The sequence below is a fragment of the Callorhinus ursinus genome, unplaced genomic scaffold, assembly GCF_003265705.2.
Source record: "Callorhinus ursinus isolate GAN/ISIS: 27379988/994484 unplaced genomic scaffold, GSC_fseal_2.0 scaffold12, whole genome shotgun sequence".
Taxonomy (NCBI): domain Eukaryota; kingdom Metazoa; phylum Chordata; class Mammalia; order Carnivora; family Otariidae; genus Callorhinus; species Callorhinus ursinus.
Window position 1 is genome coordinate 41997072 of NW_027397074.1, and position 21910 is coordinate 42018981.

At 47.7% G+C, this 21910-nt stretch overlaps 1 protein-coding gene across 1 annotated transcript in view; it reads left to right on the plus strand.

The window, feature by feature from the left end:
* The first annotated feature begins 298 nt into the window (after positions 1-298).
* NFE2L3 (NFE2 like bZIP transcription factor 3) overlaps positions 299-21910 on the plus strand; it is a 29235-nt gene continuing 7623 nt past the window's right edge. The window contains exon 1 of the mRNA XM_025873048.2: positions 299-1154. Within this exon, the coding sequence (XP_025728833.1) occupies positions 576-1154 (579 nt within the window). The 5' untranslated portion in view covers positions 299-575. The remainder of the gene's footprint in view (positions 1155-21910) is intronic.

The window sequence follows — 21910 nt, forward strand, 5'->3', positions numbered from 1 at the left end:
CAGTCTACACATCCTGTCCCTTCCCACCCACCTTTACTCCTGACCTCACCCCGCACATTCACCTACAGTCGCCCAGCCCACGAGCACTGAATCGGGACTACCTCGGGCCCAGAACAACCCCCTGGTCCCAGAAAGCTTTGCGTTTCGCCCGAATGAAGAGCTTTTGAGCCGGGGAGCCCCGCCCCCTGCGGGCTCCTCCCACGGCCGCCGAGCCCGGGGCGGCTGTGGGCGTGTCCCCGGCGGCGGCGCCCGCGGCTCGGGGCGGGGCCTAGCTGGGGGCGGGGCCTGGTCAGGCGCTAGGCTGCAGGGTGGCCGGGCGGGCTGACACTACCTGCAGGTGGCTCCTCTTCCGCCTCTCCTGACCACCCCCAGACGCCGCGCCGGCTGCCGTGGGAGCGCCTTTGTGTCCGGCCCCGAGAGCCCGCGACGGCCGCTGCGCGCCCGGGTCCATTGTTTCGCTTCTGTCTCTTCCGGGCAGGTGCCCGCGGCGCGCGGGGCCCGCACGTGCCAAAGCGGCGGCAGGAGGGCAGGGACCCGCGGGCGCCGGCAGGGGCGTCCCGGGCGCGCGGCGCGAGATGAAGTACCTGAAGCCTTGGTGGTCGGACGGCGGCGGCCTCCTGCACCTCACCATCCTGCTGAGCTTGGCGGGGCTCCGCCTGGACGTGGACCTGGACCTCTACCTGCTGCTCCCGCCGCCCACCCTGCTCTGGGATGAGCTCCTGCTCGCTGGTGGCCCGACGAGCTCCGCCTACGCGCTCAGCCCCTTCCCGGCCTCGGGAGGGTGGGGGCGCGCGGACCAGCTGCACCCCAAAGGCCGCGAGCCGGACCCCGAGGCGGAGCCCGAGGGCCGGCTGCTTCGGGAGGTTCGCGCGCTGGGGGTCCCCTTCATTCCCCGCACCCGAGTGGATGCGTGGCTCGTGCACAGCGTGGCGGCCGGGGAAGCCGACGGGGCCCACGGGCTGCTCGGCGCCGCCGCCGCCGCCTCCTCCGCCGGAGGAGTCGGCGCCAGTGTGGACGACAGCAGCCAGGCTGCGCCGGGGGATGGCGGGGACCCCCGAGCGGCTGCAAGTAGCCCCTTGGCAGCCGGGGAAGAGGAGAAGGCACCGGCAGAACCGACGGCTCAGGTGCTGGACGCCGGCGGCCACGCGAACCAGGTAACAGGAGAGCGGGGACGCGAGCGCTGGGGGAGCTGGCCAGGAGCCCTGCAGGCTTGTGACGGACCACACCCGCTCTGCTTCCACCCTTGGCCCCTGGTGGTTGCAGTTTCGGGACCACGCTTGCCTCCCCCTTTTTGTGAATCTAAACGGAAGCTGTTAGTGCGGTTGCTATGGCTTTTAGGTGTTTGAGAAAGAAGTAGGTGAGATCATCCGTTCGGTTGTAGAGGATACCTTTCCTGTGTTTGATGGCCGTCAAGAGTAGTTCGGGGCTGCGGAGGGGAGAAGGGATGCTGGTAGTTTTCTTTCCTACGGTCTTCGTTCTGTACCTCGTGACACGGAGATGTCTTTTTCTGGAACCAGAGGATCCAAAAGAGGCCTTGGCCACAGGGAGGACGCCTTTCTCTTAACCCATGCTCCCCGGTCTAACGTGATGGCCCCTGCCCAGATTTCAACCGAGTTACAGTTCGTTTTTGCTGCTTACCCTGGATGAAGGAGCCGTGGCCAGTGTTCAGTTCCAGGCCAATTGGCAGACGGTCCTGCTGTGACCTAACCAGCCCCGGCGCCTAACGACCCTCCTCCTCCCTCTGGAACATGTGTAACTTTTTTTGTTTGTTTTTTAAGGTTTTATTTATTTGAGAGAGAGAGGGAGAAAGCAGGAGCGGGAAGGAGGGGGAGAGGGAGAGAGACAAGCAGAGGCCCCGCTGAGCAGGGAGCCCCACCCAGCCGATCCCAGGACCCCCAGACCATGACCTGAGCTGAAGTCAGTCCTTTAACCGACTGTATTAACCCCAGGTGCCCCATGTGTAACTTCTTATGAGCATAAAGAAAGCAGGTACCCTGACAGTCACCTAGTGACTTAACAAGTGCCCTCTGGTTTATGGTTTCATATCCTTCGGTTTAACATCCTTTTGAAGCAAAGTTCACTGAGATTGACTGATGGAGTATCTGTGTGATGCTCCCGTTGGCTCTTGGAGTCTAAAGACACTTATTACCAATTTTTACAAAAATGCCTTACCCAGAGTTCCTTCAAAGGGACCTTTTTAGTATCTTGGCCCAAACCATAGTATTAGCAGTCGGTATCGATCAACAGGTGTTCCTTGGATGTTTTTGTGGGGTGCAATCTTATGCAAAACGGGAACTGGGGCTAGACAGGTTTGTTTGCTGCTCTTCAGAATTGCCCTGTTTGTGTAGGCAGTTGCCAGACGAGCTTCTCCACCCTCTCCCAGAGGGGTCATTGTGCCAAAGTGCTTGTGATTCACTGTTATGCAGATCTGATCCCTTCCTCTTCCTGAGGCCGGAACTAATGGGGTGGGGGTTACCGAGAGTCTCGGTGGGCTTCTGTCCAAAACAAAAATGGAAGGTTCTTCCCCCTCATTTAACCAGTCCCGACCTTCACCTGAATCTTCTGCTTCCTAAGGAATGGTGCGTGCTGCACTACAACCTTTTCAGATCCTGGAACCGGGGTATGTGTGTGTGAAACCCAATGCACCGTGCTGTGGCAGATGGCACCCTCCCCTCCTCCGCTGGATGCCACCCACCTTGCAAAGCATACCAGGGCCTGGAGGGAGGTGTAGCTGTTCGCTCTGGGAGGACTTCTTTCCCCTTCTCGGCATTACCTATTTGGACTGGCAAACCTGCTTTGGGGGAAACTCTGGGGGCCAAGGACCGGCCACACCTCCATGGAGGGTTGAGCCCCGCTTGCCTAGGGGGGAGGATGAAGTTCATACGGGGTCAGTCTCCTGGTGTAGCCTTCCCCAGCTGGCATGTGTGGGCCTGCTGGACCATGATAGCTGCTAGGGTGCCCTGGGTAGTTTCGTTCCGGCGATGATCCGCTGTGGAACACCTTACAGTTTTCACAGCCAGTTCACCTTTGTTGGTAACACCTTTTAAAAAACAAACAAAAAAGCATAAGGAGCTTTTATCTGGTTGTAAGTTTGTATGTATTTGGTAATACTTTTTTTTTTTTTTTTTTACATCAACTTGAGAGAGGTAGGCAGGTGGGGCATCCGTCTATCCAATTTGTACTAAAGCAAAATAGAGGCCCAGCGAGGTTAGGGCACTTGGCTAAAGCCACACAGTTAATTGGTGCCAGAAGTGCAACCAGACAGAACCTGAGCCTCCTGACTCCTGTGCTAGCACATTAAGCCCCTGTGCTGTACCCAGGTTCTCCGACCCAGCGTGCAGCTGGCGTGGGGTGATGCCCGCACCCCCACTCCTGACCTCAGCACCACTGCTCTCCAATGCTGGATTTACTTTTATTTTTTTTAAGATTTTATTTATTTGAGGAAGAGAGAATGAGAGATAGAGAGCACGAGAGGGAAGAGGGTCAGAGGGAGAAGCAGACTCCCTGCTGAGCAGCGAGCCCGATGTGGGACTCGATCCCGGGACTCCAGGATCATGACCTGAGCCGAAGGCAGTTGCTTAACCAACTGAGCCACCCAGGCGCCCTGGATTGACTTTTAAAAAAGCAGATTGTACCATCCGTAATACCGAGCTTACAATCTGAAACGTTGACTTGGGGGGAAAACGGCACTGGGATTTGCCGTCAGCAGACCTGGGTTTAGGGCCATCACTTAGTAATGTCAGGTGGGAGAGTGCTGCTTATTTCACGGTTTGTGCGAATTAAATGGGCAAAGCCTGCGTGAAGCGCCAGCCCAGTGCCTGGAATGTAATTGCTGTTCCTTTGCCTCTGTTCTCAAGCCACCCTCCTTGACCTGCCCCCACTCCCTCCATTCGCTTTTCTCGTTTATGAGTCCGCCCCGGTTGTTTGCTTGCTAAGGGGGTGTGGTGTGTTGCGGCCAGACCGCCTGGTTTTGAATCCCAGCTCTTCTGCTTACAGCTCTGTGACCTTGGGCCAGTTTCTTCACCTGTCTCTGCTTCAGTTTCCTCACCTGCACAATGGGAATCATCAAGGGTGCCCCCCACATAGGGTTGAGAATTCATTCATTCCACGTCAGAGGCTTAGAAATGTGCCGGTCACGTCTCGAAGCACTTAATAAAAGTTAGCTGCTGTTAACTTCGAAAAGAGGGAGTGCTTTGTCCTCCAGGAACATCAGAAGTTTGTAGTGTTTGTTTTTTAAATAGATAATTACGGTGGCTTATATTTGAGTTGTAGGAGATTCTGGTTGTAGAGGATAATTTTTGTACATTTGCAAAAATGTCTTGGAGTGGGGGATTTTCCAGGTATCAAAAGAGGTACTGCTTTGGTTTCATTTCTTAGTGGGGCCAATCATTATCTGAAAACAGAATCCGGAATTCCCCAGGGCAGACCTGCTTCCCTTGAAAACCACAGCCATTCACTCACAACCGATGGCGCCTGTGTTTTCAGAGTAAGGCGCGGGTTAAACGAGGACTTGAACAGTTTTTGCAGATTTGACTGTGTGAGCATATTTGAAGGTGGGTGACTGCCTGTAGCCAGCACCAGTGTTTTAGAGCACTGTCTCCACTTTGAAGCTGAGAGGCTTGTAGTCATCTCGATAATGGTTTCAAGCCCCAGAACCAGGACCCGGTGATGGGTGAGGGGTCCCGTGGGACCTCGTGGGATGGAACGGGTTTCTTCCGGTCACAGGAAGAATCTGATACAATCAGGACTGGCTTCTAAGAGTAAAGGAAGAGGAAGAGCTCCTTGATTGTTAAAATTTGTTTTTCATTTCAAAAGCAAAGTTAATCCCCGGTGCCTGGGCAATTGGAGATAGATGAAATTTCAAACACTTGTTTGTTTTTAACTCACAACTGTGGTACAGAGATAGTCTTAGACATTCGTACAACTCAGTACAACGAAGTTTCAGAGGAGGCTCTTTGCTTACTTAAGGACTTGATAAAAATTCACCTGTGGTCTTGTGGGGAGAGATGGCATGCATCACTTACTAGTGTCCTAGGGCAGCAGTAATAAAATGCCACCAACTGGGTGGCTCGAACAGAAATTTACTGTCTCCCAGTTCTGGAGGTGAAAAGTTGGGAATCAGGGCTTGGTTCCTTCTGAGGCTGAGAGGGAAGCTGTTCCAGGCCTCTCTCCTAACTTCTGGTAGTTTGCTGGCAATCTTTGGTAACCCTTGGTCCTTCCCTCACTCCCTCCCATTTTTGTTTTAAGGAATCTCCACACCCAACCTGGGGCTTGAACTCACAGCCCCAAGATCAAGAGGCGACCCTTGGTTTCCACTGAGTCACCCCAGTCTCTGCCTTCATCTTCACAAGACATTCTCCCTATGTGCTCATTTGTATCCAAATTTCCCCTTTTATAAGGACACCAGTCATACTGGATTAGGGCTCACCCTGCTCATCTTAATTACATCTGCAGTGACCCAGTTTCCAAATAAAATCACATTCTTAGGTTACTGAGGGTTATGGCTTCAACATGCGGATTTCGAGGGACTCAAGTCCTCATGCCCCTTTTCCTGGCAACTCATGCCCCTGTTTAGCTTGCTTAGCAAGTAGGCTGCAACAATTTCTGGAAGCAGCTGGGCTAAGTGTAGGATTTGGTGTATGTTCATGAGCAAACCTGGGTTGGTTGGTTGGTTGGTTGGTTGGTTGGTTGGTTGGTTGGTTTTTTGCTGACTTCATGTGCAGCTAACCCCAAGGAACCTTACTTCCAACTTTTTGCAGTCAGTCCTTCACCTCAGTTTGTGGTTTACAGAAATCTCCCCTCTGCACTGTCCTTTTAATCATTTGGCTACTCTCCATTTTCCCCTGCTTCTCAGCTCAGAAGTCAGAGTGCAGGGTCCAGGCCCCAACTCCAGGGCAGGCCGGGCTAGTGGTCAAGTGTGCTTGGCGCTGGGGTCAGACCAACTGGGGTAGCTGCAGATCTCGGCTCCACTGGTGACTGGTCGTATGATCTGGGGCACACTTCTTAACCTGTCTGTGCCTTGGTTCCCTTATCTGTAAAATGGGATGGTAAGAGTACCTTAACGGAGTCGTTGTGAGGATTAAAGGTGCTCATACAGGTTAGCAGGTTGGTACATAGTAAGCCCTCAGTAACGTCAGCGACTGCTGTTAAGTCAGCTGGGGCTGTAATGCCCCTTCCCTGATTTATTCCTGTTCATTCTCTTGCCGGACACAGGTTTCCAAAGCCCACGTTCGTCTCTTCGCTTTCATCTGGGGAGCCTCCACCAGCTCATTACCTACCTACCAATTTGACATTTTGTCATTCGAGGCTCCGCATTTGGCTTGTGTGACCTAACTCCCCAGCTGCCCTAGCTGAGCTCATCCCCCACTACCCGTGGCCTACTTTCCACCTCAGACTTTCTCCCTTCCCTTTCCCCACACAGCCCCATGCTTTCCCATGCCTAACTCTCTGTTAACCTGTGCCCAGAATGGCATCCTTTCATTCCTTCCAAGTTTTTTATTGTTAAATTCTCAGACTCATCTCAACTATCACCACCTCATCTACAAGCATTTCCCGTTCTTTCCTTCGAGTCCTGTCAAGCCCTGTCACACCATGTACTATTTCATCTATGGGCCTTGGCATGCTCTACTTGGAACCGCAGTGTCTTGAACATGGAAACTGGGTCTTCATTCTAACCTGGAGGGTAGCAGCAGAGACAGGGTTAAGAGCAGACGCCCGCCCAGCTGGCCTCAGCTGAGCACTCCTCATCTGTCCCCCGCATCGGCCTTGCAGAACTTCCAGGATCCCGTGAGCTTGAGTGTGTCTTGGGTCATTCAGGGTAGAGTCCCAACTAGAAAGTAGGTCAGATCTGAAATCCTGATAGGCTGTCTGAGCATTTAATGCCAATTTGAGTGGATGGAGGCCATGGAAAGCTTTCAGGTTGGCATTGGAATGAATCAGGTGGTGAAACTTAGGATTGCCTAAAGTTATATAGCAAGTTAGTGACCTTACCCAGAATAGAACAAGCCTCCCACCCACTACAAAACTGTGCAAACTTGTGAAGACACACTTCTCCCATCTGTGGCAGCCTTTTGATACAAAAAAGTTATTCTCAGAATCTAGTTGTTAAGGATCTGTGTGAATTTTCAAATATGCTTCTGGGTAGCCGAAGCTGGCTGCGGCTCAGGCACACCCCTGGGTCGGTTCTGGTTCAGTTGCCGATAGTGGTTGGCAGAGTCTGGACAGTGGCATAGAGGCGAAGCATAGCCTTTTGAGGTTGGAAAGAACTGGGTTCCCATCGGCATCAGAGAGCAGAACCAGTATAATCAGTATGCGTGTGTATGTGTACATGTACGTGCCTCTATCTATTTCAGAGATTAATTTCAACTGGCCGATGTGATCTTGGAGGCTGGCAGGTCCAAACTCTAGGGTAGCTGGAAACTCTGGACGGGCACTGATGCCACAGGCTTGAGGCAGAATTTCTTCCTCAGTGAAACCTCTGTTTTGCTCTTAAGGTCCTTCCACTGGTTGGATGGGGCTCACTCAGATTACCAAGATTGTCTCTTCCTGAAAGTCACTTGATTGGGAACTTGGTTGACTAGCTGTTAACCCCATGTCCCGAATACCATCCTGGCAGCGACACCTGGGTGAGTGTTTCATTGCACAACCAAGAGCAGCAGCCTAGCCACTTTGACACACGGAACCAACCCTCACACCGCCCCAGCTCCATCTCTTCCAGACAGCCTCTGTGAGCCTTGGTTTCCGAATTGTAGGAGAATATTAACCTGTGTCTGGGAGAGTTCTTAGGAGGATTACATCACGCCGTCTGTCAGAGGGCTGGTACAGGTCCCGGCATGTTACTAGATGTGTAACAGAATTTGCTCTGATTGCCTCAGAGCTGGGGGTCGAATCTCCAGGGAACCACTGTCCTCTGGAGGACAGTATCAGACTGCTAGGTCATGCTGGGAACCTGCTTTGGTGTAGAAAGAGGAACCCTTCTCTCCGTGAGGGGGACATCATGCTGGAAATGGTTGAGTGCAGTGGGGATGTCCCATGCTGAGGTCACACTGAGGGAAGAACACGATGGGCAACTCAAATATTTGAAGAGCTGTTATGTAAAGGAGGCCTTGAAATTGTTGAGGAGGCAGACCCTGAACCTGAAGGCTCATCTAAAGGAAGAACCCCCTTTTTTTTTTTTTTAAGGTAGGCTCTACACCTAGGCTGGGGCTTGAACTCACAACACTGAGAGATTAAGAGTTGCATGCTCTCAGGCCTGAGCCAGTGAGGCGCCCCTTTCGTAGCCTTTCTTAAGAGCTGAGTTTCTTGGGGCGCCTGGGTGGCTCAGCCAGTTAAACGTCTGCCTTTGGCTCAGGTCATGGTCTCAGGGGGCCTGGGATTGAGCCCCACATCGGGCTCCCTGCTCAGCGGAGAGTCTGCTTCTCCCTCTGCCTGCCGCTGCCCCCGCCCCCCCGCTTGTGTTCTCTTGCTCTCTTTCTCTCTCAAAAAAATTAAATCTTAAAAAAAATAAAAGAGCTGAGTTTCTGCAAGGGTGATCCAGTGAATGCATCAGTTACTGAGTTGCCTGTTAAAATGCAGATTTGGGGGCCCACCCCAGACGGGCTGAACTAGAGCCTCTCAGGTGGGGCCTGGGAGTCTGCAGTTTACCTGACCTCCCAGTGATCCTTGCACCAGCCCAAACCTGCCCTCAGCCATAGTGCTTCTCTCCCGGGGCCCCCAGTATTCCACAACCCCTGCATGGAAGGGGGGCCTGTCTGGCTGAAAGCCTGCCCTTCTGTGAATTTAAGGCCCAGAACAGCTAAAGGCCTGGGCAGCAGGGCCAGAGCTAGTGGTCTGGTTTACCAGGTGTTTCCAAGCTGAAGCCACATCTGTCTAGTTCCCTGCTGGAGCATGGGGAACTGGCTTGCCAAGAAACTAATAATGAGTGCAGAACTTCAACAGTCGGGTTAGGCGTGCTGACTCCACACACAGGTGAAAATCCATGTAGAACTTCTGACTCCCCCAAAACTTAACCACTAATAGCCTACTGGTAACTGGAAGAGTCGATGGCACATACTCTGTAGGCTACACGCACTACACTCTGTGTCCTTGCAGTAAAGGAAGCTTGAGGAAATACAGTACAGGACTGTAGGAAATCCACATATAAGTGGACCTGGCACAGTTCAAACCTGTGTTCAAGGGTCAACGGTAGCTTTGCACAGAAAGGCAGTTCAAAGCTCTTGCTTAAGTTCTAAAACAGGCAAAACCAAGGTAGAAATAATCAGAATAGGAGAGAACTTTCTAGGCAGGTAAAAATGTTCTGTCTCAAGTAGAGATGTGAGCTAAGTGGGTGCCTCCATTGATCAAAATTGCACAGCTAAGGTTTGTGCATCCCCGCCTGTGTAAATCCCACCTAAACACCGTGATGGAATAGTTCTGCGGGGCAAGGGGTGGTTATTGATGATAGAAGCATGGCGGCAAGCTGATGGTGGCCGAAACTGGGTGATGGATACCCGGAGGGTTTACTAGAGCTTGTTTTCTGCTTATTTTATGTGTTTGAAATGTTCGATAGTAAAGAAAATACAAAAACATCATGCGTTTTGAGGCCCACTTGGCCTGCCTTGCCTGTCGGGGTAAGCCAGCAGAAAATAAATGAATCGTAACTGCATTTCTACTGCCTACCTCCGCACTCCCCCAGCCCCTCAGCCTGCACGGAGGGGCCACTTGGCATGAGGAACAGCACCTTTTAAAGTGAGAGCCTGTGAGTTGGTGCTCGTGCCCTTGTGGCATAGGTGCAGAGGCTCCTATTTAGAGACACTGCTTATTTCTATACTTCTAGTGGGCAGTCACATCGAATGACTCGGTGTTAGCCCTGTGGAGCATTCCTGCCAACTGTCCAGCTGCCTCCTCCCGCCTCCAGGGGCTTTATACAGGAGGTTAGACTCTAGCACGTGTTGTGACGGAAAATTCTCCAGCGTCTGTTCCAAGTGGAGAGAATGGGGCCTCGGGAAATGGGACCTCCAGGCGCTGTTGTCTAGCTTTAACAGTTGAAGTTCATGGCCGGTCTTGGTCTGTCCATAATAGCCCCCACCCTACCCCCTTATTTTTTTATTTTTTGAATTTACTTATTTGACAGAGAGAGACACAGCGCGAGAGGGAACACAAGCAAGGGGAGTGGGAGAGGGAACACAAGCAGGGGGAGCGGGAGAGGGAGAAGCAGGCTCCCCACTGAGCAGGGAGCCCGACGTGGGACTCGATCCCAGGACCCCGGGACCATGACCTGAGCCGAAGGCAGACGCTCAATGACTGAGCCACCCAGGCGCCCCTCTACCCCCTTATTTTGAAACGAATCCCAGACATCGTTTCTTGTGATTCCTGTGCCAGTTCTTTGCAGGGACTTAGCAAAGAGAAGGGAAAAGCCCAGCTGTGCCCTGGTCTTGCGCTCCCCAGTACCTTCGTTGACTCAGAAAAACTTCTGTAAGGATTTCCGTACATATCCCTAAAATAGAAGGACTCTTCTAATAGAGGATAACCATTAACACCCCTAAAAAAGAATCAGCTATAATTCTTCAATGTCACCACATTTCCAGTCGGTATTCAAGTTTCCCCGAACGCTCCGGGAGTAGCCTTCCCACGGTTGGTCTGTTGGACTCACGGCGCAGACAAGATCCACACCCGGCTGGAAGCCAGCTGTGTGTGCGGGGAAAGTGATGCTCATGCCGCCAGGGGCTTCATTTCCCCAGTGGGGTCAGCCCGTCCCAGCGCGGAGCCAGTGGCGGTGCAGGCAGGGTCCTGGCGGGAAGCAGAATCTCCCCCCCGATGGCTCCCGTGAAGGGACTTAATGAATGACTTTTTATAGGAGCAGATGGAGGTGTTAGAGCGCCCAGAGACCCGCCACTGGGCGGGGTGGGGGCGGGGAGGCTTGAAAGTGTTACCAGAGCCCAGTGAGGAGGGTGAGGAGGGTGCAGTCATGGAAGATCAAGGGGGAGAGATGCTCTGGTCTCCAGCCTCTGCCTCCCCCTGGTGAGCCCGGCTGGAAGCCAGCCTGCTCGGAGCCCCAGAGCTTGGCAGGGGACAGCTTCTGCGGGCACATCGGCTGCAGAGGCCTGCAGCCAAATCCTGCTTCTGTCGCTTCAAAGCTGTGTGACCTAGGCCAAGTTGCTTAACCTCTCTGGGCCTCCGCTTCCTCCTCTGTCACAGGAGGTAACAATAGTACCTATCTTACAGGGATGCTGAGCCACTTAAAGGAGATCATGTATGGGGTGCCTGGCCCACAGCGAGTGCTCAATGAATGGGAGCTATAATTATTATAAACTGCTATTAAAACCCCCCCGGGCCAAATAGGACACAGCCTCTCTTTATCTGGCTCCTTGTTTCTCTCTAGACCTGATGACTCCAGCTTGCCTCCAGCCAAGAGACAGGCCTCACAATTCTTTGACCTTTACCCCTCTCCCTCTGATGTCATGCTTCTCGTAGGCAACACATTGTTCTTTGTCTTTAAAGGTTCATCCAGCCCTAAAGGTCAAAGCAGGCCTCAGTCTTGTTCCTCCCCCAGAAGCATAAGCGAAAGGCCCAGTTAAGCCAGCTGGGACTGTCCACAAAGACTTTTTTCAGGGTCAAGCTCTGCATCACACTCTTCAGGTCCCAATACATTATAGTGAGTACAGACTTGGAAATCACGTTGCCAGTTATCAGGAGCTTCAGAGAGTCAGCAGAAAGAGAAGAGCCCAGCTTTGCTCCCCGCCTCCACTGACTCAGAAAACTTGTGTGCAAGGTCTGCTCCTTCATGTTGGTGGCAGAGGTGAGTAACAGCAGGAGGACAGCTTTTCGTAAGTTTCCAGCCCCTCGGGAGGGAAAAGATCCAAATAATTGTAGTTTTAGATAGGATAGGATAAGTGTCAGAAGAGAAAATCCAGTAGCCACTGTGTTTGAGAGACAGGAGGACCAAGTTTTAGTTGAGGGGTCCAAATGGCATGGTCTGGACCCGTGCAGAGGAAGAGATGAGTCGCCTCCCAGCCGAGAGGGCTGTGATGGGGAGGACCTTTCCAGCAGGTGCCGTTCAGTCCAAGTCACTGGATTTTTAGCTGTGATTCTTCAGGGCGGCAACTCACAAGTTTACGACGGCTTCCTATGGTGAGCATGGAAACTTTTTTTTTTTTTTTTTTTTTTGAGTCTCAACCCCACAAAAGTAAAAATCACCTACACACAAATAAAAAGTAACTTAATGACGGGTTTGGCTGACCCATTCCTTAAATTAAGAGCATGGCCCATAAATCTCCAGTATATACAACAGTACTTGTAAAGCACATATGCTCTGTATCTCAGCTCCATGTCACCGGGTGGAGAAAAACCAGAGGAGACGTGAGCAAAGATAAGAATTCCTGGTACCAGGGCCTGTATCGCTTTCTCTTGAATTTCTGATGGAGCGGCCAGCAGTTAGTCATTAATTGCAACTCTTCAGAATTGCAGAGTAGAAAGAGTAGTAATTAATATAACATCTTAAATGTATAAAGTGCTTTTTCTCAACTAATTCCTTAAAATGTGAATTAGAAAATATCTTTTCACTTCAACAGACAAGGAAACAGAGGGTCAGAGTGGCCCAAGGCCATACGGCTGATCAGAGTAGGATGGGCCTTTTTACTCAGCCATTTCTGGATCTGAGCCCTCCATAGGGCTTTTTTTTTTTTTTTTTTAGATTTTATTTATTTTGAGAGAGAACGAGCACATGGGGGGCGGGGGAGGGGGAGGGGGAGGGGAAGAGGCAGAGGGAGAGAAAGAATCTCAAGCTGACTCCATGCTGAGCACGGAGCCCCACCGGATCTTGCAGCCCTGAGATCATGACCTGAGCGAAATCAAGAGTCGGACTCTTAAAGGGCTGAGCCACCCAGGCGCCCCTCCATAGGGCTTTCAAGGCTGTGCAAATTAATACTACAAATACGACACGCCTTTTTGTACTTTCTAAATAGAAATGTTATAATATCATCCTCTACACCCCTCCCTGCCTTGAGATCCGGTCTCCTTTCTTCTTGCCAAGATACAATTACTAACTGTGATGTCACAAATTGGGTTCCCTGGGAGGGGAACTCTGAGATCACGTTAGGTGTGCGGGATGATTCTAAGGGAGCAACCATGGGCACTACATCTAGGGAAGGGAGGACAAGAAATCAGGATTGGACAGAAGCAGAAGTCTAGCTTGATGCAGGCTAAGGAAACCAGGAGCTTTGGGGCTAACGTGGTTCATCACAGTTGTCCCACTTTGGGCCAAGATGGCCAGGCCTTCATACCCTCCCTGCTCAGTCACGGGATGTAGGTGCCCAGGGAAGGGTGTGCCCTTAGGGGGAGTGGCTGTCAGCAGTTGAGGCCTTCTTAAAGGCACAGCTGGAGGCTCTCTGCCCACCAGTCCTTCCTTGAGGGTAGTCTGGGTTACACAGCTCCACGTGTGGTACACTGACCCAGGGAAAATTCTTCACCTTCGTCTCTTCTCATGATCCGTTTCTGTTAGCTTTGCAGCAGCTGCCAATAAATGATAGTTGAATGAATGTGTGAAGAGCCAGCCAGGGAAATACTGAATACCTAAGGCTGTGCATGTTGAAGCATCTCTCTTCCCCACGTCTGTGAAATTCCATCTGCCATCAAGATTCTTTTTTTTTTTTTAAGATTTATTTGACAGAGAGAGCACAACCACTGAGCAGGGAGCCCGATGTGGGGCTCGATCCCAGGCCCCTGGGATCATGACCTGAGCTGAAGGCAGACACTTAACCGACTGAGCCACCCAGGCACCCTGCCATCAAGATTCTTGATGGTCACCAGTCTCCTCTGTCCCCTGTGGCCTCATAGACAGGGTGACCATGTGGGACAGTCTTAGTTTGTGCCTGTGGTCCAGCTTAATTGTTAATAGCACCGTCTTACCTTTTCAGAAGTGGCCTGGTTTGGGGGATAAATTCTGTAGCCACTTTCATAGACCTTTGGAGAGTCAGAACCGGCAAGGGCCCTCTCAAGAGCCTAGGTAGGTACTCACCACTGAAGGGAAGCGCTCCATGTCTCACCACCGGCCTCTCCTACCTCCCTCTCCTACCTCCCTCTCTCTGTGGCCGGAGAGGAGGAAGAAATACCTGCAGGCAGCACTGCTCAAATCCCTGTTCCAACCGTGACTTTCCTCCCTTGTCTCCTTCAGCTAGCTCCTCATGCCTCCATCTTGAAGGGTGTTCAGAAACCCTCTTACATGTAGACTCTGTGTCCCCCAACTTGAATCTAGAGCACTGCATCTACTGTCTTCATGTCACCACTTGCTTCATGGGTACATTGAGAGCTCCAAGATTATTGCCACCTAATGAGCCGCATTTTTAACCTTTTAATTAACAAAATATTAAGAAACAAATCCAGAGTAGGTAGGGTATGAGGAAGTGGATATATTCAAATACCATTGAGCCTTTTTGGAGGGCTCTTTGGCATACCCCATGAAAGAAGGTTTTTGTTTTGTTTTAAGATTTTTATTTGAGAGAAAGAGCATAAGCATGAGCAGCAGGGAGGGGCAGGCAGAGGGAGAAGCAGACTCGACCTGGGACTCAATCCCAGGACCCTGGCATCATGACCTGAACCCAAGGCAGACGCTTAAACAACTGAGCCACCCAGGCACCTCCCCATGAAAGAAGTTGAAAACAACGTCAGCATAATTTTTTTAAAAAGTTAAAAAATACAGGGCGCCTGGGTGGCTCAGTTGGTTAGGCGACTGCCTTCGGCTCAGGTCATGGTCCCAGAGTCCTGGGATTGAGTCCTGCATCGGGCTTCTTGCTCAGTAGGCAGTCTGCTGCTCCCTCTGACCCTCTTCCCTCTCGTGCTCTCTATCTCTCATTCTCTCTCTCTCAAATGAATAAATAAAATCTTTAAAAAAAAAAAAGTTAAAAAATACACACTGGTGCGGGCAGAATTCAAGAAGAAATCTTTGAGACTTTCCAGTAGGGAGTTCTGTTACATAAAGTTTCCCAATTTTTTTTTTTTTTTTCAAAACCAGCACAGCAATTATACTAAGACCTAAAAAAACACATCAGAGAAATCTAAGAATCACTCTTACACCTATTCATGCAGAATACTAAATAAAATATTAGCAAGGCATACCAAAAATTTGATGCAAAAAGCATTTTTACTGTTTATATTAATTTTACCCATTGTTGACTAACAAATTGTTGCAAATTTAATGGCTTAATACAACAAGGATTTATTATTCCACAGCATCTGTGGGTTAGAAATTCTGTAGCCGCTTGCCTGGGTGGTTCTCATTCAGGGATTCATGAGATTGTAACTAGGGTGTTGGTTGTGCTTATCTGAAGGCACGATGAAGCTGGAGGATCCACTTCCAAGATGGATCCGTGTTGACTGTTAGCAGGAAGCCTCAGTTCTTTGTCAAGTAGGCCTTTCTGCAGAGAGCTTGATCTTACAACACAAGCAATGGCTATTGCTAGAACAAGTGATAGTGAGCCAGGAAGAAACCAGGGCTCTAACCATCACTTCCACCTGACTTGTTGGGAATAGTTCACTAGGTTTTTAGCCCCCAGCAAGGGGAGGGGAATTAAGCTTTATGTCTTGAAGAAAAGAGTCAAATAATTTGTGGACATATTTTAAAATCCTTTTAATATTCAGTATCCACTTCTACTTTTTTTAAAAATACCCTTAAAAATTAAGGATAGGTATTCCCACTACTAAATCCTCAAATACAATCTTCATCTACTTCCTACTCCTTATCTTGAAATAAAGGCTTTAACTTGTTTCTGCATCAGCCCTGCCCCCTGTACTGTGGGGTCCATCCTCTATTGCCTTCTGGAGGACCTTGCTTTAATGTTACCCTTTCTCCTACATCATTCCCTTACAAATGTACTCTAGTTTCTCTCATCTTCAAAACAAAACACTACTCTGCCCCATGTATTCATTCATTTCATAGCCAGCGTTCCTGAACAGTTGTCAGTATGCTGTTTCTAGTTTGTCAGCTCCCATTTACTCTTCTACACAGTATCACTGGCTTCTACCCTAAATTGATTTTTTGAAGGCCACCAACAACTAACTTTCTTTTTTCTTTTTTTTTCTTTCTTTCTTTCCTTTCCTTTCCTTTCTTTCCTTTCTTTCCTTTCTTTTTCTTTCAGATTTTATTTATTTGACAGAGCACAAGCAGGGGGAGCAGCAGAGGGAGAGGGAGAAGCAGGCTTCCCGCACTGAGCCTGATGTGGGACTTGATCCCAACCCTGGGATCATGACCTGAGCCGAAGGCAGACGCTTAACTGAGGACTTTTCTGTCCTTACCTTGTATAACCTCCGAGCAGCATTCAACACCATCAACCACTCCATCCTTCTTGAAACACTCTCAGATTCTGAGACATTGCTGTCCTCTGGCTTCCCCCTGTACCTCACTTCCTGTCCTCTTCAGCGTCTTGGCTGGCTCCTCTGCCTGACCGCAGAATGTTGTGGTTCCTTGGGACCCCCTGCTGAGCCCCTTCCCTTTGCTTTGTACTCTCTTGCTGGAATCCTGTGGGGTTTTGTTGTTGATGTGTTCCCAGTTTATGCCTCCAATTCAAACATTCACTCTGAATTCCAGATTCTCATCTCACCAGTGTAATGGACATTTCTACTGGACTTTTCACATCTCAAATTTAACATATCCACAATGGAAGAACTCACTGTTTCCCCTGTTCTCTCCATAACTGTCTGCCAAGTTATGCAAGCCAGAAATCTAGGAGTCATCCTTCATTCTTCTCTTTATCTCCCATTTCCTGTCTGTCAGCAAGCCCTGTGTATTCTTTCTCCACAGTACATGGATTCTTCCACTTCTCTTTCCATTACCACCACTCTCTTCCAGATTCTCCTCTACTCTCCCTTAACTTACTGCAGCAGCCCCCTCACTGGTGTCCCCACCTCTACTCTTGAATTTCTACCGACAGGATGGGAGGAGGGGAGTAAAAATGATCTTGTGCTGTTAACAATAAGAAAAAGACTAACACCCCAATAAAAAAAAATGGGCAAAGGCTATAAACAGTTCACAGAAAAGGAAATACAAATGCTTTAAAGCTTGTGAAAAATGTTCAACCTCACTCAATAGGAGAAAGTAAAATTACAATGAGATACCAATTTTCATCTATCAAATTAGCACGTTTATCCACTGTGGGTGGGAATTTGAATTACCACAAACATTTTTGGAGGGCTATTGGGTAGAATCCATCAAATAAAAAATGCACTTATCTGTTGATCCAGCATAAATTTTAGAAATTTATTCTACTTGCACATATATGCAAAGAAGTATGGATGAGACGTTTTAATAGTTAGAAAGAAATATTGGAAACAAGTAAATATTAAGAAACTAAGGAAATATGGTAACAGGCACATGAGTAAACTGTTTGGAGGTTATCTGTGCCTTCAGTGCATTCCTTTCTTCACACAGCTCTTTCTGTTTCTTCAGATCTCAGCTCAAATATCACCTCTCCTGAGAGCCCTTCCCTGGCCATGCTCTAAAGGAGATCTCTTTCTTTCACTTGCCATCGCTTGCAGTTATTTTGTTAGTTCACTTGTATTTCTGGCTCCCTCCCTTTAAATGAAAACTCTGAAGGGGCAAACTGAATGTATTTTTTCACTCTTGTATTCCCAGCATCTAGTGTAGTGTTTGGCACTCAGTATGTATTAATTGAATGAGTGACTAAAAAAATTGTTGAATCTCAAATCAAAGTCCATATGTTATCCTTATTGGTGAACCATTAAAAGCATTCCCATTAAGGTCATGAGCAGGATGAGAATGTGTCAGGTATGATTATCTGATTTAAAGGTGTATTTGGTCGTCATCCCCCTTTCTGGCCCAGAGCTCCCAAAACTGTTGGTTTCCTAAAAGTTAAGAGCAGTGGGAGCATCTTTTGCTATATACTATTTGGTCTTTTGTCTTCAGTTCTTAAAATATCTCCAGAGCCATAAAGGTAAAAGGAGTGTCTTGTTATTTATAACAAGCCCCTTGCAACCACTCTTGATTTATGTTAATGAGGTGACTTTTGGAAAGTCCCTAAAGGTGGGGTGCCAGGGGAATTAGCCAGATGATTACACGGTTGGAACTTTCAGCTCCTACCTCTCAGACCTCTGGGGAAACAAGAGCAACTGGAGATTGAGTTGATGATTTATTCAGTCATGCCTACATGATGAAGCCTCCATAAAAACCCTGAGGGATAGGGTTCAGAGACCTTCCAAGCTGGCGAACACGTGGAGGTACTGCAAGAGTGGCATGCCCTGTGTGTGGAACCTCTGTGCCCCTTCGCACGGAACTTGCTCTGTGCACCTGGTTGTTCCTGAGTTACAGTCTTCTATAATAAAAGTCACCTAGTAAGTAAGATTTTTTTTCTTGAGATCTCTGAGCCACTCAAGCAAATTAAACCCAAGGGAGGGGGTCGTTGGAACTTCCAATTTATAGCCAGTTGTTCTGAAGCACAGGTGACAACCTGGACTTGCACTTGGCATCTGAAGGGAGGTGAGTGGGCAGTCTTGTGATATTAAACCCTTAACCTGTAGGATCTGACGCAGTCTTCAGGTAGGTAGCGTCAGAATTAAGTTATAGGACGCCCAGCTGTGTTGCAGAATTGCTCGGTGTGTGGAAACACACACACATCTAGTGTCGAATGAAGTAGTGTTGTAGTGAGGTATCAAGAGTAGACACACCAGTAGTGTTTTCTTTGAATCGGGTATCACCATTATTATTGAATATTATTCTGAAAGCATAACCAATGCAATTAGGCAAGAAAATGAAATCTGAAATTTTAATGTCAGAAGAGGTGAAAATAATAAAGCAATTGATAGGACTACTGTACACTTTGGGGAGAAAATACAGATTAACAGAAGATTTAATGGAAGAATAATTCTGGGTCAACCTTTTGCTATTGCTTTGACTAGAGTGATTTTGCCATGTATAGATTTTTAGGGCAACTCATTAGTGAGATATAATTTCAAACTTTAAAAAAGTTGCAAGAATAGTATATATCCTTTATATATAGTTATATAGAGTTATATATATAGAAAATCTATATATATATATATATATATATATATATAGAGTTACCTGTTTTGCATTTTGCCCCATCTGACTTCTCTATTTTGTAATTATAGCTAGCTATCCATCTATACATAATTCTTTTTGTTGGGAAACATGTAAGAGTGAATTGAAGCCATTTTGTCCCTCAATATCCAAATACTTAAGTGCATATTTATCAAAATTATCAAAATCAGGAAACTAACGTAAATCTAAGACTATTACATAATCCATCCATATTCACATTTTATATATTGTCCCAGAAATGTCCTATATAATACTTTTTCCTCCTAGATCAGCATCTAACCCAGGATCACACATTATGTGCCAAGTCTCTGTCACTTTTATTTATTTATTTATTTATTTATTTATTTATTTATTTATTTATTTATTTATATATTTGAGAAGATAGAGCAAGAGCAAGGAGGAGAGGCAGAGGGAGAGAGAGAAGCAGACTCCCCACTGAGCAGGGAACCTGACATGGGGCTCCATCCCAGGACCCTGGCATCATGACCTGAGCCGAAGGCAGATGCTTAACCAACTTAGCCAACCAGGCGCCCTGCTCACTTTTAATCTGGAAAAGTTCCTCAGCCTTGGATTTCTTGACCTAGATTTTGGAAGAGCATCAGTCAGTTGTTTTGTAAAATGGCCCCATTTTTCATTTATTTTTGATGTTGCCTCGTGATTGAGCTGAGATTATGAATTCTGGGCAGGAATAAGAGGCATATGACGATGTTGGTTTCTTTCTGTTTGTGATGATGGATTTTACCACTTGATTGAGGTGGTGTTCGCCATATTTCTCCTGTAGTGTCACTATTTAAATGTTTCTCATCAAACTTTACTCCCTAGTTTTAGCATCCATTGATGATTTTCTAACCCCATCATTCTCCTGTATTCATTAGTTGCATTCTACTGTTAAGAAATTTTTTCCCTCATTTACTCGTTTATATTCAAATGAACTCATTGATTATTCTATTTAACTCATTTTGTTTAATGGGTTATTATTATAAGGTATGATTCTTAACCCAATTTCTGCTTCTTGTAAAGTAAGTCGTGCTCATACAGAATTTCTCTACAGTCAGTTGGTCTCTTCCAGAGCATTTAGGCAGGCCGTTACCAAACTCTCAAAGTTTTCCCCTCCAAAAAAAAAAAAAAAAAGCTTCCCAGAGTAAAGTTTGCTTGGTTTCCTTATGGGCTTTATCCAGGCCTGTGTTATTAGCTACCTGTTCCCTCTGTTTCGTTTGTGTAACATGACATAACATAGTCTCATTTTTGCAAGTTCATATGTTGTATTAACTCACATACTACACATTAATGAAAGGTACCTTGCTTCATGGCTCTAAAATAGATCATGCAATTTAGTTTAGAAGCTCCTGTGCCCACTGACAGCAAATTTATAAACAAAGTTAGCTGCCTCAGGATTCCAGAATTTTGGATTTGATTATCTTGAGGCTTAACAAAAGAAACCTTGCCTTGGCAAAATATAGACACTGAAAGACTGATGACCAGTCACTTCTTCCTTTCCCCAAATTTAGATAGGAATCAGAATTGTAATTGCAGGAAAGAGCAAGACAAAGGCAGCTCACCCACTGGAAGTAAATCCCTACCAAAAGTCTTCAGATGCTGTGTCTGGGAGTTCATCTATTCAACAAGTATGCCTAGTAAGGGTCTACCATGTGGCAGGTTCTGGGGTAGGCAGTGTGCATGCAGGAACTAAACAGAGCATCTACCCTCAAGAAACTAGCATTCTAGCGGGATAGATGACAAATACATTCAGCTGGTGCTAAATGCTATGAAAAAAAGCAAGGGACATTGATGGGAGAGATGCGCTTTTTTTTTTTAATAATAAAAGTAAGATGGTAATATTTGAATAGAGATGTTAAGCTTCAAAGTCATGGGGCTGGGGCTGGGGATGTGAACAGAGTGAGAGCCCTACAAGCAGAAGGAACAGCAAACACAAGCTGAAAGGTGGCAGAGTGCCTGCTGTGCCTGAGGCTTAGCTGAAGAATCATCCAAAGAGTAGTTGGTGAGGAAGGATAATAGAGAAGGTACCTGGATGCCAGGTAAAAAACCTGTTTCCAGGAGGAGGGAGTAAGGAAGGGAAGTGTTGCTGATGGGTCTAGTAAGGTGAGCATGGAGAATTGTCAACTTGGGAAGACCCTGTTGAGATGTTTCAAAATTCCCACTGGAGTAGGTTCAAGAGAGAATGCAGAGTCCAGATGACTCTTCGGAGGATTATGCTCTAAAAGGACCAGAAAAATGAAATGGGATCTAGAGAGTAGTATGGGATACCAAGGGAGAGATTTTTAAAGATGAGAGGTATTTTAGGTTAGTAGACTGGTGAGAGTAACCAGACAAGAGACACTGGATGCAGAAGACAGCGTCCTTGAGCACAAGAGCAGGGCTGTCCACAGAGACTGGCTGAAAAAGGAACAAGACCAACACCGCATCAGGTTAAGTACAGTGAACAGAGAAGCAAGTAAAACCAAGCGGGCCGCTAGCACGTCAGTTTCCTTTATCTGCTCGTTTTGATTTATCTCCTCGCTTCTGGCATCTGTAGATTTTACATTTCTTTGACTTCATGTGTTTTTAAGTGCTTGTTTTTTATATGCATTTCTCTGCTTTAGAGTGTGGGGGTGGTGCTGCTGTCCTTGAGTTCAGTCCAGTGTGCTATGCTGTTGAAAGAGAAAAATTAAAAATAGATCTTTTGAAAGAGTTTGAGAGGCTTTGATGTTATGTTAGAGGGGGAAAAACTGCGTTTTTAATATAATTAAAAGTATCAGTATACACAGTGTATGTTAATGGTTAACTCTTAATGGTTAACTCCAGTTAAATTAAAAAGTAGGACTCATCTGGGTAGGTAAGCATAGTTTAAAATATCTATGGAGATGC